The 17,824-nt window shown below is 41.6% G+C and overlaps 1 protein-coding gene across 1 annotated transcript in view; it reads left to right on the top strand.

Annotated features, from left to right (window-relative positions):
* CNTNAP5 (contactin associated protein family member 5) overlaps positions 1-17,824 on the top strand; it is an 857,380-nt gene that overhangs the window by 485,813 nt on the left and 353,743 nt on the right. Inside the window, exons 9-10 of the mRNA XM_059053215.2 lie at positions 14,163-14,312; positions 17,215-17,386. Of these exons, the coding sequence (XP_058909198.2) occupies positions 14,163-14,312; positions 17,215-17,386 (322 nt within the window). The remainder of the gene's footprint in view (positions 1-14,162; positions 14,313-17,214; positions 17,387-17,824) is intronic.

The raw sequence follows: 17,824 nt of genomic DNA, 5'->3' as shown, positions 1-17,824 counted from the left end.
CCTGCCAGAGGTCGTGTTTCTCACCTCCCCACATGATAACCTGGGATTCTTTCCTACAGTGATTTTTGTGAATGAGATGCTTGGTGGTCCCAGAAAGGCCCTGCGTGTTACTCTCTGTGATCCGTATAGAGTTAGGTGCCAAGGAGCCAAATCTGAGAAGTTGTGTTTAGTTTTGTTTTTGCGACGATCTTTTAATCACAGTAGGATACTCTTGTGTGTGTGTGTTGATTGGTAGGTAAGGGAGTTAGTACCAGAGCTATTGCATGTGGAGAGAAAAACAAGATAGAGTCATGATAAGGTTCTTTTAATGTGGGACAGACTTTCTCAGAGATGAGAGGGGTTTTTTTAATATAAATTTATTTATTTCTGGCTGCATTGGGTCTTCTTTGCTGCGTGAGGGCTTTCTCTAGTTGCGGTGAGTGGGGGCTGCTCTTTGTTGCGGTGTGCGGGCTTCTCATTGTGGTGGTTTCTCTTGTTGTGGAGCGCAGGCTCTAGGCACTCAGGCTTCAGTAGTTGAGGCATGCGGGCTCAGTAGTTGTGGCTTATGGGCTCTAGAGCACAGGCTCAGTAGTTGTGGCGCACAGGCTTTGTTGCTCTGCAGCACGTGGGATCTTCCCGGACCAGGGATCATACCCAGGTTCTCTGCATTGGCAGGTGGATTGTCAACCACTGCACCACCAGGAAAGTCCCTAGATGAGAATTTTTATTTATTTATGTCCCTGCAGAAAACAGAACAAGGCTCAGTAAGGTCAAATGGCAGAAAGACCATCTAATGGCTTTTCATTAGAGACTATTCTCTCCCGGGCATTTAGCTGCACAATCTACTGCTTTGATACACTAGAGACATCAAACCCAGAGTGGAATTTTAAGGAGTAAGAAATGAATCTCTGCACAACTAAATGGAACCCAGAAGATGGGGAAGGGAGTCTTCACACTGAGAGATCTCAACCTGGCCGCAGGGACTCTAAAACGATTATAAGCTGGAAAGACAGAATGGGAAAGCCAATTGCCAGGCACAGAACAGAATCCCAGGGCCAAAGGACACATGATGAGTAAAGATCCAGAAATCAACCGGATGCCACAGAAATGTTTTTAGTGGAGTCAAATGGCTTATTGGAGAGGCCATTTCAGCTTCTTTCACCGAGTCCCTAGATACAAGCAACAATGTTCATTGTATTTCCTCAACCACCTTACATTTTTTCAGTAGTTAGACACAGAGCATTCCAGCATTACAAATTACTAAACAATCTGTTCTACTCAGTCATTAATTTTCTATACTTAGTAGAATGCTGGGACTGACTTGTTCTTTCTCTAGCTGAAGATAGGATGAAATTCTAATGGCATAGCCTTTGATCAGCAGTTGTCATGGATGTTATTGGATGATTATTTATTATTGGCTTTGTTTAAATTAAATAAATCCTCCTACAGCTATGGTCCACACCATCCCACTTGGTTTTTTTTTAAGGATTTATCTCAATTGATATTTTCTCAAGAAACCTTCCCAAAGCAGGCCAGCTGCCCCTTTATTGAGTCTTCTGGTTCTTCTCCTTTGTAGCACTGACTGTAAGTATGTGTATAAATGTATGTATTAGTTTGTTAGGACTATGATAACAAAATACCACGGATTAGGTGACCTAACAGAAATTTACTTTCTCGCAGTTCTTGAGGCTAGTTCAAGGTGTGGACAGGGTTGGTTTCTTCTGAGGGACTCTTTCTTGGCTTGTAGAGGTCATCTTCTCTCTGTCTTTTCTCTCTGCCCATCTGTGACCTATTATCCTCCTCTTGTGAGGACACCAGTCATATCGACTACGGGCCTACTCAAATGACCTCATTTTACCTTCATTACCTCTTTAAGGGTCCTATCTCTAAGTACAGACGCATACTCAGGTACTGAGTCACAGGGGGGGTGTAAGGATTTCAATATATGGATTTTGGGGGGCACAATTTCGCTCATAAGAATATGTATTATCAGACATAGAGCACAGACCTGTGGTTGCCAAGGGGAAAGGGGCAAGGGGGAGGGATGGATTGGGAGTTTGGGATTAGCAGATGCAAACTATTATATATAGAATGGATAACCAACAGGGTCCTATGGTATAGCATAGGCAACTATGTACAATATCCTGTGATAAACCATAATGGAAAAGAATATAAGAAAGTGTATACATATTAAAATATACACTATATATGTATGTATAACTGAATTGCTTAGCTGTACAGCAGAAATTAATACAACATTGTAAATCAACTATACTTCAATAAAATAAATTATAAAAAGAATGTGTATTAATCATATGCCTATATAATTGGCTGCTCAGTGTTCTTGTCACCATAGAATATAAGGATTCATGGGAACAAGAACACTGCCTGCCTTGCTCACCACTATTTGCCCAAGGCCTAGTATAACACCTTGCTTATAACAGGCCCTTGCTAATATTTACCTAATGTATAAGCAAGTGTCTGAATAAATGAACTACTAGAATTGACCTCCAAAACATTTCTGAAGCGTCTCATGTCAGCAGTGGAAGAAGAGTTAAAAGTGATTTTTAACCAATATTCATGTTACAACAAGTTCTATAATGCAGAATGTGTCAAACCCAAGAATGAGTTATAATCAGGGGAAGTACTAATCAGATAAAGGCCAGTGGGGCTCCCAGAGGTGGGGAGACGGCAGGGAGAGCTGTGTCATGAAGGATAAAAGTACTCACCCTTTTAATACTTGTGGCCAGATGGTTTCAGTCTGCAGTCCTGCAATTCACAGAGCAGCTTCCCCAATATCACCCTTTTTCATAGGATCCATTTGTATCTCACCACCATCTGCATATCAAGTAAACATGATGACTTGGTGAACCTCACCCTCTGCTTCGAGTTAGCTGTCATTAATGCCTCTGTGTTTTAGCTAAGATAATGTTGGTGAGAAAATCCCATTCATGAGGGCAAACAAATGATAGCCACAGGGCCATGACTGTCACAACAAGCTGTCTGGCTGGGTGCAGAGTTCGAGTTTCGGGAAGACAGACGTACGATGAGGCATTCCACTTTATGGAAACTGAGAACTGCCATTGCCGAAGCTTCAAGATATCAGGCAAAGCCTCAAAATGTTTATCAAAGGAGAGATCTCCCGGGCATGTGTAGCTTTTTCAGGCCTGAGTAATGATGATGACTTAGCTTACTCTTCCTTCTTCTCCATTTCTCTCAAAAGAGAAACAGAGGGAACTAGATTTGTCATATGGGAAAATAATTTAACAGTCAAAACTGCTGTCATTTCCTTTGCTTGTTTTCTACTTTAATAATTCTTTCATATAATTCACTTTGCCTCTATTTGTTACCAAACACAAGTTCCTGTGTCCAATGCACAGTGAGGCCAAACAAACCAAAATGTCAGAGTTTGGAGCAGAGAAAGTTTTATTGCAAGGCCATGCAAGGAGAATGGGTGGCTCATGCCCTCCCCCGCCCCCAAACTCCTGGAAGGGTTTCAGCAAAGCATTTCTTAAGGCAAGGTGAAGGAAGGTTGTGGCTGGTTGCTGCAAACTTCTTGGTGTTGGAATCCTTTGTTCTTGCAGCTGTTCACCTAGGTCAGGTCACGATGTTCCTGTAAACCTCCAATAGGACAATTGTTATGCTCCTGTTCTGCAACTTTTTAATCTCTATATGAATGGAAAAGTGTTATCTGCTTAAAGGTCAGAGCCTTGGGCTGTCCTGTATATTTCAGGCCATGGGCAACATTCTTGAAGCAAAAGCAATAGAATACAAAGGTTAAGATAAGAGAAACAGATCTAATATGGAGTTGGATTTGTTCTTCCCTATTACACATTTAATTCAGGAAGCTTTTGAAATGTCTACTTTCTGCTGATACTGTACTCAAATCTGAGGATGGAGGTATTGCCCTCCAAAAGCTCATAGGCACTGTTGAAAGGGACAGTATTGAGCACTGATGATGCAGTAGGACAGATGATCAGGGTACAGGGGGAGCACAAGGGAAGAGGCACCAGAAAGGGTGAACAAGGGAAGGCTTCCTAGGGGCAGGGATAACACAGCTCTGTTTTGAAGAATGAATAGAATTTGGTCAAACAAAGAAGGAAGGGAAGGATGCTCCAATTAGAGGAGAGAAATAGGGGGAGATCTAGATGTGTAAGACTCCACAGGTGGCTGAGAGTGCCTGGATCACAGAGAGCGAAGGAGTTCAGGCAAAAGATGAAGCAGAATTGTGGTCAGGGACACTAGAGCTTGGGCTGTCTCCTAAAGGTGACAGTGAAATAGCTGGCTCTGGAGCTGACCTTCATTTTTATCATGTAGACACTGGAGCCGAGCATTCAAGTCCATCCTAGAGACACTATGCCTTCACCACCAACCACGAACATGTCACAGTTTATATCTGACCCTAGTGTATGGCAAACCCAGCTGTTTCCCTCCCAGATGCTGACCAAGGGTTCTGAGGATCCAGGTTATCTTGACATATGAACCAGGCTTTCACAACTAGGGAAGGTTTAACCTGTGATTTATGGTCTAGGTGCCAGAGAGGGCCCTGCTGCTGACACTTGGCAGTGGAGATTCAGCTAGTCTGATGCTCGATCAGTCAAGGAGCATTTGGAGAGGGTAGGATGTTGCTCTTTTGATGCTGAGGGGCATACCAAAACACGATGCAGACTCTGACCCCTAGGAACTTGTAATCCCATCAGGGAGATAATACTTACAGAGATGAAGAGTTAATTAATGATACAAGGCAGTAAATAATACGAGCTAAACGAATAGATCAGACAGTGGATGTTATATGAACTTAAAAGGAGAAATCTCTATGTATTGATCTGGTCAAGGAAAGCCTACTTTCTTTATTTCCTGGTTTATTAACTTATTCTCTGAATCATTCAGTACTTTTTGTGCTGTGCTAGGTGACTGTGAGAGAAAGTTTAAAAAAAAAAAAAATATATATATATATATATATATATGCTTCCTGTCCCTATAGTTAAGGAAAGGAAGCACTAGGACAAAAACTGGGCATTGGATGTGAATTTGGATAGTGGGAGGAGAGCATACAGGTGAAGTAGAGGCTGGGAGAGGAAGCCTCAATTAGCTTAGTGCATTCACTAGGAGCATAATGAATACACTAGTCTAGCTAGAGTAGGGAATTTGTGTAGAAATATTGGGAAATAAGATGGTGAGGACAGATGGAGACTTGATTACAGAGGCATCGATTGTCAAGATAAGCATCTGAGTTTCATTCTCTGAGCTCCATGACCCATTGGAGGGATTTTTGCTGCAAGGTTGATACCGTAAGTCCCCTACATGTGAACCTTCAGGTTCCGAACTTTCAAACATGCTAACGTGGTCTTCAGCAACTTAGTGACCCTCAGCCAGAAGGTGGAGCTAGATCTGCAAGAGGACAACTTCATTAAGTTCCTTGCTGTGCAGCACGAGGAGCTTACTAATGAAGACCTGAAGGAATTGGAGACCCAGAAAAAGGATGAAGAGAGACAAGAGGAAGAAGAAGTAACTGAAGAACCGAAGAGACTCACGACACAGGAAATGGCACGGGGATTTTCTTTATTTTGTTTTGATTAATTTTTATTGGAGTATAGTTGCTTTACAATGTTGTGTTAGTTTCTGCTGTACAGCGTAGTGAATCAGTTGGAATTTTCTTTCTTTGAGGAGGCACTGTTAGTTTTTGAGGCACAGGACCTGAATGTAGAATGGTACACGAAGGTTGCAGCAGCCTTTCACAGTGCAATCCAGTGCTACCCTATCATCTATGAAGAGAAAAAAAGAGCTACTACCTAGACATCACTGGATTGTTTTTTCAAGAGGGTAGATAGAATTGAATCCAGCAAGGAACCAGAACCTGAGCCATCAGCATCAGGCATGAGTGACATTGCAGCCTGCCCTCCATCTCCTATTGCTGACGATCCTTCAGCTCTACCATCTCCCACCTCCTCCTCCTCCTCCAGTCAGTAACTCTTCTTACCTGTTCACTCAATGCCAGCCCCTGGATGCCAGCTGTTGTACTGTACTTTGCAAGGTGCTGTACAGTAAGATTAAAAATGTTTCCTTTATTTTTGTGTTTGTTTCTTATTATGTGTTTGTTCTTATTTGTGTGAAAAGTATTATAAACCTATTACAGTACAGTACTATAGAGCCGACTGTGTTAGTTAGGTACCTAGGCTAACTTCATTGGACTTATGAACAAATTGGATTTATGAACATGCTCTCGGAACAGAACTCGTTCGTCTGTAGAGGACTCACACTAATTACCTTGCTATCTAGATAGTTCAAGGTGTCCTGTACCAGAAAGAGGTCAGAGGCTGGAAAAAGAGGGAGGCCATCAGAAAATTCCCAGCTCCTGTGATAAGGGATAGAATCAAAGCTGGAGAAGAAATCTGAAGAAATATGTTAATTCAAATCACCGTGTGTAGGGAAGGGTTAATAGAATTTGATAATTGATGGATAAATGGTCTCCAAGAAAAACAGGACTCAGGAACTGAATTGTGGTATAATGGTGCTAATAATTGGAATATGCTCTTTTATGATGTGATTGACATTTTAAGACTGCCTTATTCAATTATTTAGATATTCCCCACTTTGTTCTCTCAAAAATTGAAACTACCTTTGAACTATTAAGTAAAGGTTGGTATGAAGGGATATGGAAAAACAGCTGAATTGGGTTTTCTGGGGAAGATAAAGCCTAGAAACTTCCAAGTCTAGCCAGGTAGCTGTGTCTTTATTTTACAGATGGAGAAGCAGGTTGAGAGAGAGATTAAGAAATCTGTCTAAATTGCTAGAAATTATAAGTGGCAGGGCCTTGAGCAAGGGTTAACAGGCGAGTAAAGGCATCAAGGAGATTTGTAACAGGTCATTTCCGGGGCTGGAAATAGAGCCTTCAGGGACTCTGCTCTGGCTTGGACTGTAGCTCTGTGTGTCCTGGTGTGGCTGTATGCCTGATGGTTGGAGGTGCTGGGACAGCCACCCGATTTCAATGTTTCTGTCTTCAACCCGTGAAAAGAGACACTGAAATAAGATGAAGGCTGAAATGCACAGATCTGTTAGGAATTGGACTGAGAATGAGAGAAAAACAGAAAGAGAGGGAGACATAAAGCAAGCCCTTGCTTTCTGAGACCCTGCAATCTCAGAATTATTCCCTGAACCCAGCAGTCCTCAACCAAGGGAAATTCTCCACCCCCATCTACCCCAGCCTCCTGTTCCCCCAATCCCATACAGGGGACTTCTGGCAAGGTCTGGTGATGATTTTTTTTTTTTTTTTAAAGCACAAACCTAACTTTATAATTTTCTAGCATCCCAAATAATGTGCTAAGCATATCCATATAAATTTATCATTGTATTCTCATAAAACTCTAAGGTTGGTGGTGGGGGGGTTTCTCCCCTTTATTTATTTATCTTTTACTTGCAGTACAGTTGATTTACAACACTGTGTTAGCTTCAGGTGTGCAGCAAAGTTTTTCAGATATGTAATACATATAGAACTATTCTTTTTCAGATTCTTTTCCATTATAGGTTATTACAAGACAGTGAGTATAGCTCCCTGTGCTACACAGTAGGTACTTGTTGGTTGTCTGTGTTATATATAGTGGTGTTGTATGTGTTAATCCCAACCTCCGAGAGGAAAGCATGGACAGAATGCTCTTCAACCTAAATCACAGCAATATTTTTTTTGATCCATCTCCTAGAGTGATGGAAATAAAAACAAAAATAAACAAATGGGACCTAATGAAACTTAAAAGTGTCTGCACAGTAAAGGAAACCATAAACAAAACGAAAAGCCAACCTACAGAATGGAGAAAATATTTGCAAACGATGCAACCAACAAAGGGTTAATTTCCAAAATATACAAACAGCTCATGTAGCTCCATGTCTGGTGATGTTTTTGGTGCTGGGGACGGGGGCATCCAGGGAGTCAGGGATGCTGCTATAACCATCCTACACAAGAAGCATAGTACAGAATACCACACCCTCAACAAAAGATTATCCAGTCCCAAACGCCCAGTGCCAGAGTTGAGAAACTCTACTTTAAGGGAAAATGTTACTCCTATAAAAAAAGTTTAGGCCTTCAGCATATTGCTTAACTGCTTTTAGTGTCAATTTCATCAAACGTGAACTGTAAATTATTGGAAAGGTCTCATTATAAAAAGTATTAAAAAACCACATGAGATGTTGGTAATGACATTTATCTAGAAAAATAAAATCAAAGTAGTAAAAGCAAGAATTCCAAGGTCAGACCTAAGCGGACGTTTTAAGAAAAAAAAAAAAAAAGGTTGAATTGTTCCTTAATCCTTCTTAGAAGCTAGAAGTTCCACGAAAGGACAGGACCAAAGTTTGAACTCAGTCTTGTCAAAGGGGAAGTTGCCTTGTGAGAACAGAAACTGGTGCAGCCACTTTGGAAAACCTCTGGCAGTTCCTCAAAAGGTTAACTATGGAGTTACCATATATGATTCAGCGATTCCACTCCTAGGTGTACATCTAAGAGAACTGGAAACATAGGTCCACACAGAAACTTGTACAAGAATGTTCATAGCAGCATTATCCATAATACCTGCAAAGTGGAAGCAACCCAAGTGTCCATCAACTGGCAAAAGAATAAACAAAATGTGATCTGTCCACACAATGGAAAGACATTCAGCCGTAGACTGATACAAGCTGCTACCTACGATGAACCTTGAAAACATTATGTGAAGCAAAAGAAGCCAGTCACAAAAGGGAACATGATGTATGACTTCATCTGTATGAAGTCTCCTCAATCAGCAAATCTATAGAGACAGAAAGTGGATGGGTGGCTAGCACAGCTGGAGGTGGGGGACTGGGGAATTGGCGATTCGTAGCTAAGGTTACAGCATTTCTTTGGGGGGCTCCAGACATTTTAAAATGAATTGTGATCGATGCCTAACTCTGTGAATATACAGAAAAACATTGAACTGCATCTTACATAGATGGAGTGTACAGTATGTGCATTTTATCTCAATAAAGCTATTTCAAAAATATAAGTAAATAATAGCAAAGGTGAATTCCACAGCAGAAAATAGAACTCTGCAGAGGTAACTGGCCATCAGAGCAATTCCTGGAGCAGAGCAGGGCTAGCTTTGGAAGTGTGGAGACCAGAAGCAGATCATCCCACGTGCCTGACAGCTCAGCCTAGGTGCCCGACCCTTTGAATTCTGGCTCTGTGGTAGCCATAGGACCCAGGGCAGCCTCGCCAATTTTCTGTTTTAACATATATAACGTGAGGGCTATAAAGCTTGGCCTCCAGAACTATGGTGAGAACTAGGAATTATATATTGAAAGTGCCTGGCACATTGTAGATATTCAATACTGGTGGAGTGTATTATTAGCTATTTTTACAATCGGGCTGTGTTTCACATTTCCATTTGCAAGTTCAGTTGCAAGGATGGAAAGTGTCTTTTTTTTTTTTTTCATGAAGAAAAACTTCTAAGCCTATTAAACCCTCTCTGTGAGAGACCTTTTATACTAACGCCTTAGGCTGAATTCTGGGACCGGGAAGCAGCCACTTTAAATAATGGGGGCAAGAAGTGGAAAAGAATGAAAATGTTCCCTATCCTTTATCTCAGCCTCAACAGTTTGTTAGTTTTGAAAAAATGATTATAAACGTCGCATACTTTTTTAGAAACTTGGCAAATTCTAGTACTCTGTATAAGAAAAAAGAATCTGTGATTCTATCATTTGATATCGTTCCAGTATTTCTGTAGTTATTTTTAACAAAATGGGAACCGTACCACACATACTGTTTTTCACTTTTCAGGATATCACTATCATTCCTGGAATTATGATTTTTAATGACTATATTATATTCCACGTTATTATTATTATTATTATTAATGGTAGAGAAAATTTCATTTACAATAGTGACAAAGAGGGTGAAATACTTGGAATAAATTTGACAGGCAATGTGAAAAACCATACAAGAAAAATGTTAAAACACTCCTAAAAGGCACTGAATAAGACTTGGACAAATGTAAAAAGATATCCCATTCTTGGATGGGATAACTCAACATTATAAAGATATCATTTCTCCCTAAGTTAAATTACAAATTTAATACAATCTCTATAGAAACATCACAGTCTATTTCATGGCATTAGATGCATTATACTAAAATTCATACAGAAAAACAAAGATTCAGGATTATATTCCATGTTATTGAATACAGTGCATCTGATTTATCTAAACTACCCTTATTGGAAATACTAGTAGTTGTGAATTTTTGCTATTATAAATGATATCATGAACTCTCTTCACCATAAACCTTGTTTGCAGCTCTGGTACTATTTTAGGATTAATTCTTCAGAACAAAATTCGTAGAGATGAGGTATGATATTTTTAGGGTTTTTGATACTTGTTGGTATATTGCCTTCTAGAAAGAATTACCAATTTTGAAAATGCCTGTTTCCCTGTATATCCACTAACAGAGACTATAATTGGTTTTTATTCTTTACCAGTCTGGGAGATGACAAACATCATTTAACATCACATTAAAGTTCAGAAATTTTATGTTTGTCGTCATCCAATAATCTTTCCAGAACCCAAGTCCTACCTTTTCAGCCTCAGCGTTTCAATCATATGAGTGCTTAGCAGCCCAAAGTGGTCCTCAATACTGTATTTTTTCACCCCGAGAGGTTTTTTTCCCCAAGGAGGTGTTCCTGGCCTCAAAGGTAATGCTTTCCTGTTCCTTTCATTGAGAACTTATAGTTTTTCAGAGCTCCTTATCTCAGGTTTTTGAAGGAAAGCAACCTGATGGAATTGATTTTCCCTAATTTGTGAATAATTAATAGCCCTTTTAAACCTGTACCTTTTCAAGAGCGTTCTTAAAAAATAAATCTGGAAGAAGCTCCAGTGGTGTGATTTTGGATCCGTTAACAGAATGAAGGGAAGAAGAGAGCCCAGGTAGAAGCAGATTTTTAGAGAGGGATCTGCCAGTTCGCTTGCCTTGGAATCTATGCCCAGGTCAGCTCCTCTGAGCCAGTCTTATTTATCTTAGCTTCTTTCCTTCCTCTTCTGAAACATCTCACGAGTTAGTTCCCAACCTGGGCTGCGCAGTTGAAGCTCTGGGGATCTTTGAAACTTCCAAGGCCTGTGGCCACCCCCAGAAGTCTACCTTAATTAAGCTGGTGTAGGGCCCAGGGACCTGTCTTTTCAAAATCTACCCAGGTAATCCCTTTGTGTGGTCAGCAGCAAGAACTACTGTTCGAATAATTCTAAGAGCTAAGATTTCACACAGCCTCTCCCTGCAGGGACTAGGGACATGTACGAAAAGATCAAAAGAGCTTGAATTAAAAGGAAAAGCAGACCGGAAAGAAAAAGAAAACAAACAACTGACCAATCAAACCCTTATTAAGTGATGCTTTTAAAGACAGAAATGTGGATAGTGGCCTGGGGAGGGGATGGGACCCCAAGTCAGAACATATAAGCTTGAGCCCCAGCCCTGGTCCCCTCATACTGAGTAGACCTCTTCCTTGGGCCAGCGTCCTCTATACAGTGACTCAGTGATGTGTCTCTAGTTAGATGGCACACTCCCCCCCTGGCCTCCGTCTGTACTTTCTTCCCTACTGTATCCCTGCTGCCTAGCTGGGCCCTTAGGGGCTATTTTCACCCTATGTGTTGAACTAGTTACTGACTTCCTTCCAGCCCAGTCTAGAGTTTACCTGCAAATGCAGTCTCATCTGTTATGCAGAGGTATTTAAATCAGTACGCAAATGACAGTAAAAGGAGTAAAGACCTCAGCTGGCCATGCCCCCCAAATGCCCCTGACAGAAGTCAGATGTTCAGCACCAGGAAACACCTGACAGACCCTCTGCCTCATTAGCAGAATACCTGTTGCTGGGACCCAGACCCTGGCCTTTGGGGGAAAGTAGGGCCTCCAGGCTGAGTAGCTTCTGGAGTCTCCTCTCCACCCCAAGCAGATGTTCAGGGCCGCAGCAAACACTGGCTGAGAGGGAGCTGGCAGGAAACGCAGGAAGACCGACATCTGGGCCATTCTGAACGGATGGAGCACGGCGGCCCCGGTGCAATGCAGCTGGGCCCCCAGCCTGGTGCTGTGCTTTCCCAGGGGCAGCTTCTCCTGCCATCAGGTGACTCAGGGTCACGCGCTCTTCAGTAGCTGTTCTAAGAAGCCCTGCAGACCTCTGGTCTGATTGTCAGTGCTTTCTTCCCAGCTGGTTTCTCAGGGACTGACCCCCTGTAGGTGCTACTAAGACTGAACTCCTTTAGCTCCGGAAATAGCTCTTCATCCGTCCCTTCCTCTCCATTTTCTCAGCTAATACTTTGGCTGAGACCCTGGTCATTCTGTTTCCAGCCTCGACTCCTCCCAGCCCCGACTTTTGGCCACCAGAGTCTCTGAATGTGCAGCTCCAGGCATGTCATCACCACGCTAATGGTCCCCTCTTGGACTCCCAGTGATTTCATCACTTCTAGACCAGTGATTTCATTCCTGGCTACACATCAGAGTCATCAAAGGGGCTTTTTAAAAATGCAGATGTCTGGGACTCTATTGCCAGAGATTCTGAGAGAACTGGCTTGGGTAAAGTGCCCTCCAGAATCCTTTGTCCGAGGACATTGTTGAAACGCCTTCCTTAGCCTGGCACACGAGGCCCCCTGACCGGACTCTCTTCCCACCTGCTTTCCTGTTGCCCTGCCCTGCTTCTCATTCCAGACCTTTGCTTCTCTGTTTAAGCTCTCTGTCCCCCAGAACTCTTCAGAAGTGGGAAACTCTTGTGCAGGATCCTTACGTGGTGTTCGGTCTTTCTTCTCTATCCGCATGTTACTGGTTCACCCCGAATTGCAAGCAGGGATGTTGTTCGCTGGCTTCTCTAAGCCACCAGCCTGAAATTCTCAAAGGACAGTATTTTAAGCCTCTTTGCCTAAGTCTCTTCCATCTAACTGTGGATTACCCCAGGATAGAGACCAGATGATACAACTATCCTTTCTCCCAAATGCAGGGGAGCATTTGTGGTTGCTGTTCTGTCCTTTCGCTTTAGCGAGCATGATTTTTACTTGCGATGTGATATGAACTGTCCTACAGGCCCTACTATATTAACGGGTATAATTCTCACAAGAGCCTGTGAGTACAGTCATTCTCCCCATTTTGCAGGGGAGGAAACTGAGGCAATGAGAAAAGGAGGGTAACTCGGCCCATAGCAGGGCACATGTCTATTGAGTGAAGACATGGGGGCGGTGGGGCTCTGTGATCTGGTTACAAACAAATCTCTGTGACTGGACTGGGTAATACGACCATGTTCCCTTCAGCAAGCACTTTGCACAGACAGAGCCTTAAAAGATGATAAACTTTTTGTAGGAAAGAGGGGAAACACTGGTGCGTAATTCCCAGCATACTTTCCTCAACAAGGTAGGTCGGCAGTGCAGTGCAAGTCAAAGGCATCTGAAGCAAAAGAACGAGAGAGAAATTGCCTTTTAATAAACACCCACTATGCCCACAACCTGGGAACTTTCCTGCCTGATTTCAATGGATCCCTTACCAATGATACAGAATAAGAATTATGGTATTTACAGAAGATAAAACCAGAGCTCTGTGAAGGTAGGTGACTCAGTGTCACATAATTAGTGAAGGAAAAAGGTTGGAACTAAACTTGTCTGTTACCTCCTTTCAGCAGGAGACTCCTCTGCCTGGTATGTCATTGGAATCTAGCTTTCCTCATCTACTTTTACCTCTAAAACAGTTTATTTTCTTTACTGAAAAAGAAATATAAGTCACGTGTAGAAAAATGCGAGAAAACTAAAATTGCCTATAACCCTACCACTCAGAGACTAAAAAATCACCGGGAACGTTTTGAATTTTTCTTTTTTTCTTTCTTTTTCACGTTTTACTCTGCATTTTATATCAATACGTCAATAAATGTTTTCTATACCTTTGTAGTATACAAACACATTTGTGTTTTGCCCTTTTGTTTTCAAACCTAACATGTCAGAAGTGGTTCAGCCCCTTTTAAAAAAGGAAAATAATAGAATGAAGTGGGAAAAAGAAAAAGAAAGATACCTGGGAAGCAGCTGAGGATTTGTTTTACGCCAAATGAAGAGAGGGGCCGCTCTGAGAATGTATAAGGACCACCACAAGGGAGGAAACGAGCCCTGCTCTCTCCACACCTGCCCAAATCAGTCATCCCTAAGCCTGCCCTTCCTGTTTCTTTTGCAGGCAGTGACTTGAATGATGGCTTGTGGCATTCAGTGGGCATCAACGCCAGAAGGAACCGCATCACTCTCACTCTGGATAACGATGCAGCGTCCCCGGCTCAGGACACCACCCGCATGCAGATTTATTCTGGAAATCGCTATTACTTTGGAGGTAAATTCCCCAGCTTTTGAGGTTGAAAATAAAGGAGGGAGGATGCAGTGGACAATTACTTCACTCTGACAATTCTTTCTGTGTCAGAGTGACCATTCTCCCAGCACACACGCACGTGCACCTACCCTCAAGCCCAAAGAAATGAGAAGCAAACTTTCCCGCAGCTGTACAAATATAAATTATCTAGGTCGGTGCTGAGGAAAAAAAAAAAAAAAATCTAGCTGCAAGAGCTGGTGTTACATAACACATCCAAAGGAGATTTTTGTAGCCATGCCAGACTCTGTGATCATATTCCAAAAGAGAAACTCAGCTGAAAACTTGGAGAAAGTGTACCGATAGTCAGCAGTACCTGCAAGAGAAAAAAAGAAAATCCAGGCAGGAAGGTACAACCAGCATCCTCAGCTTTCTCAGTCATTTCTCTGCTGATTTGCTTTCTTAATCCCCTATCCTTCTGTTCCTCACATCCCTGGAGGCCACGCCCATGGAGGGGGGCAGCTAAAAATGGGGAAGACCTAGAAGCCCAAGAACTTGTAGCTTCACCAAGAGCAGCCAGTATAGACCCTGCCCCCTCCAATGCTAGGAAACTTTGTGAAGATGAAAACACAAGGGCAAACTGGTAAGGAGGAAAAACATATAATTAGGCATTTGCTTCATTTTTATAGATGTATGTATATTTTAATTTAGTTTTTTAAAGGTTTTTTTTCATTAAAAATATTTGTGTCTAATTGCTTAGCCAGTTGTTGGTATTATAGAAACAATCTCTAAAGAGTAATTAATTCCAGTAGCTGTGTGACCTCGAGTAACATACTCATGGTGCCTGAACTTCCTTATCAAGGACGTCGGGAAACAAAGCAGAATTTCTGGGAGAATTCAGTGAGATCAAGGTTAAATGTACAGCATCATGCTTTCTACATTAGAGCGGACAGACTGGCTTCCGCTTTTGTAAATATGGGTCTCAGCTGGGCCTGGTCTAAAGAAAAGTATCCTGTAAAATTATAAAGTGCAGTCTCTAAAAAGAGAATTTGCAAATCACTTCTCTCATACCAATGACATGAGGTTAAGCTTTGAAATACGAAAGGGACTTTGCACAGATTCAGTGTACACATCCAGGTGTCCTGGGAGGGAAACAGTGTGGAGTGATTCCTTTGTGGTTTGATTTCAGGGCCAGAGCCTCTCTTCATTCCAAATCTCCACATGTGCCTAGATAACAAATTCCTTTAAAAAGGGAACACTTTGATTCTCTGTAAATATTTTATGTCTTACATCATTTAATTCATGCAGAATCCTTAGGAGGTAATATTAAGCCCATTTTACAGATAATAAGACCTGTGTTTGCAGAGATGCAATCATTTGTGTGAGTAGTGGAAGCAGGATTCAGCCCCAAATCTGTGTTCTCCTTGAGCCACTAGTGACAGCAAAGGGATGTAAAGACTGCAGAAGAGAGGTCTGGTGGCCCCCAAAGATACGTTTCACGGACTGTATAATTTTGCATCATATGCAGTGTTTCATAGACAGCAGAGAAAAACAACCTTATATTTATTTCTGGGGAAAATGACGTTGGATTAGTTATGTCACTTAAGCATCCGAAATGCCTCAAAGGCAAAATGGCTCCCCTCTCCCAGTTGAAGTGTTTTTAGACGTGGGTCTTAACAGGGCTTCAGGCTGAGGAGGGAAGATTTATCTGGGATCTGAACAGTGTTTAAGGAAATGCCCCACACGTAGACTGTAAACTTAAGGAAAGTGAAAAATGAGTTTGAGTGATAATAGTCAACTTACATAAATTCTCTCTCTGGCTTCAGTTAGAAGTTGTAGCATCTCTCTTCATTTTATAGTGTGCCTGTGAGCCGTTCACCAACTGCTGGGCTGAAGCCCAGCAGTGACTGTCTATTAGAGATGGTTGAAATAATTCCCAATTATTTATGGGTTATTGCCATGTTTTCAAGCATGCATCCCCATATGCTCTGAACCTATTGAAACCATCGGGATGGAGTTTACAAAGAGTACAGGCACCCATGCACGTACCCGGCTCTATACCTGTCTTAATGCGTACTTATTCCCTGGTTGCAAGCTATGCTCAATCAGTGTAGTGCCTGTTTTTTTTTTTTAAAGAACACCCTTTAAAAAGGGATGGTATTAACCTTTCAGGTATGTGATTACAGCCCTATAACTATGTGCATTTAAACCCTTCGTTCCTTTAGCATCTGGATTTGCTTTGCATATCACTTCAGAATTCCAGCTACTTTCCTGTGTGTACCTTTCCAGGAACCAAGCCTGATAATGCTGACAATTACTCTGCTACCATTGTTACCCAAAGCGTAATTTTCTTTGAATGTGTAATTCGGAATTGAAGTGTGCATTTAAAAGTGTGTTTCAAGACAGAAATTCCCAAGTAGTTATGATATGTTGCTTTCTTGGGCAGAGTGAAGTGACCACACAAAAGAAGGCCAAATAGCTTACGAACAGGGTGAAAAGAAATAAGAATGAGATACATATTTTGATTCCCTGGATTCATTTCTTTAGGTATAATAACTATTTATTTTATACCATGGTTTTAATAATTGCACTATCTGAAGTCTCTGTGGGTTTGATTCTCCGAAGAAAGTTGCTGCTGAATTCTAATCTCCTAATGAAGTTTAAAAAAAGAACGAGATAAATGCGATAGGATCGGTATCCCCTTTAACACATTGTGTTTTCGATTCTATACAGTGTTTGAGTATGCCCCATTTTGTACCAGTTTTGTCCCCTCTCTGAGAATGCTAGGATTTACAACAAAAATGTGTGCGCTGCTGTGAATGAAAAAACACCGAAATAATTAGACCTTAAGGTCTTCCATCAATAGGTCACCAAAGCAATAACTGATCATTTCAGTATTTTTCTTCATTTTTTTTTCTCTGTCCCACAGGGTGCCCCGACAATCTCACCGATTCCCAGTGCTTAAATCCCATTAAGGCTTTCCAAGGCTGCATGAGGCTCATCTTTATTGATAACCAGCCCAAGGACCTCATTTCAGTTCAGCAAGGTTCCCTGGGGAATTTTAGTGATTTACACATTGATCTGTGTAGCATCAAAGACAGGTAATTATGGTCTCTTCTCCTCTGTTCTCCCACCCAACCTTCCCATTTTCACTCTTCTAAATATGAGCGTCTTTCACCAAAATTCGAATCCCCTGACATCAGCCACATTAGACATAATTGAGTCGCCTAATGGAAAATATTTCTGAAAGGATTTCTGGTCCAGAGAAAAATGGTTTAAATGAGTTGAGTCTCTCTTCAAGTCGACTTGCAGTAAATGGGATATGCAAATTAAATCAAAATACAAATTTGTGAAAGGATTAAAATTTTATGCGTAAACAACATTTGATTACTTTGAAGTTAAGAGTGAAGCAAAAAGGAGGGAGGGATTGCTTCTCTCCTAAACCATTTCATTCTTCACTGCTGTCAGTGTCCTTTCTAAAACTGACAGGTGAAAATCAAACCCTCTGGGATTCCTGTAACAGAGTCTGGTTGTACAGT

Source organism: Kogia breviceps, chromosome 2, assembly GCF_026419965.1.
Source record: "Kogia breviceps isolate mKogBre1 chromosome 2, mKogBre1 haplotype 1, whole genome shotgun sequence".
NCBI lineage: Eukaryota > Metazoa > Chordata > Mammalia > Artiodactyla > Physeteridae > Kogia > Kogia breviceps.
This window is presented reverse-complemented; position numbering and strand designations above follow the sequence as displayed.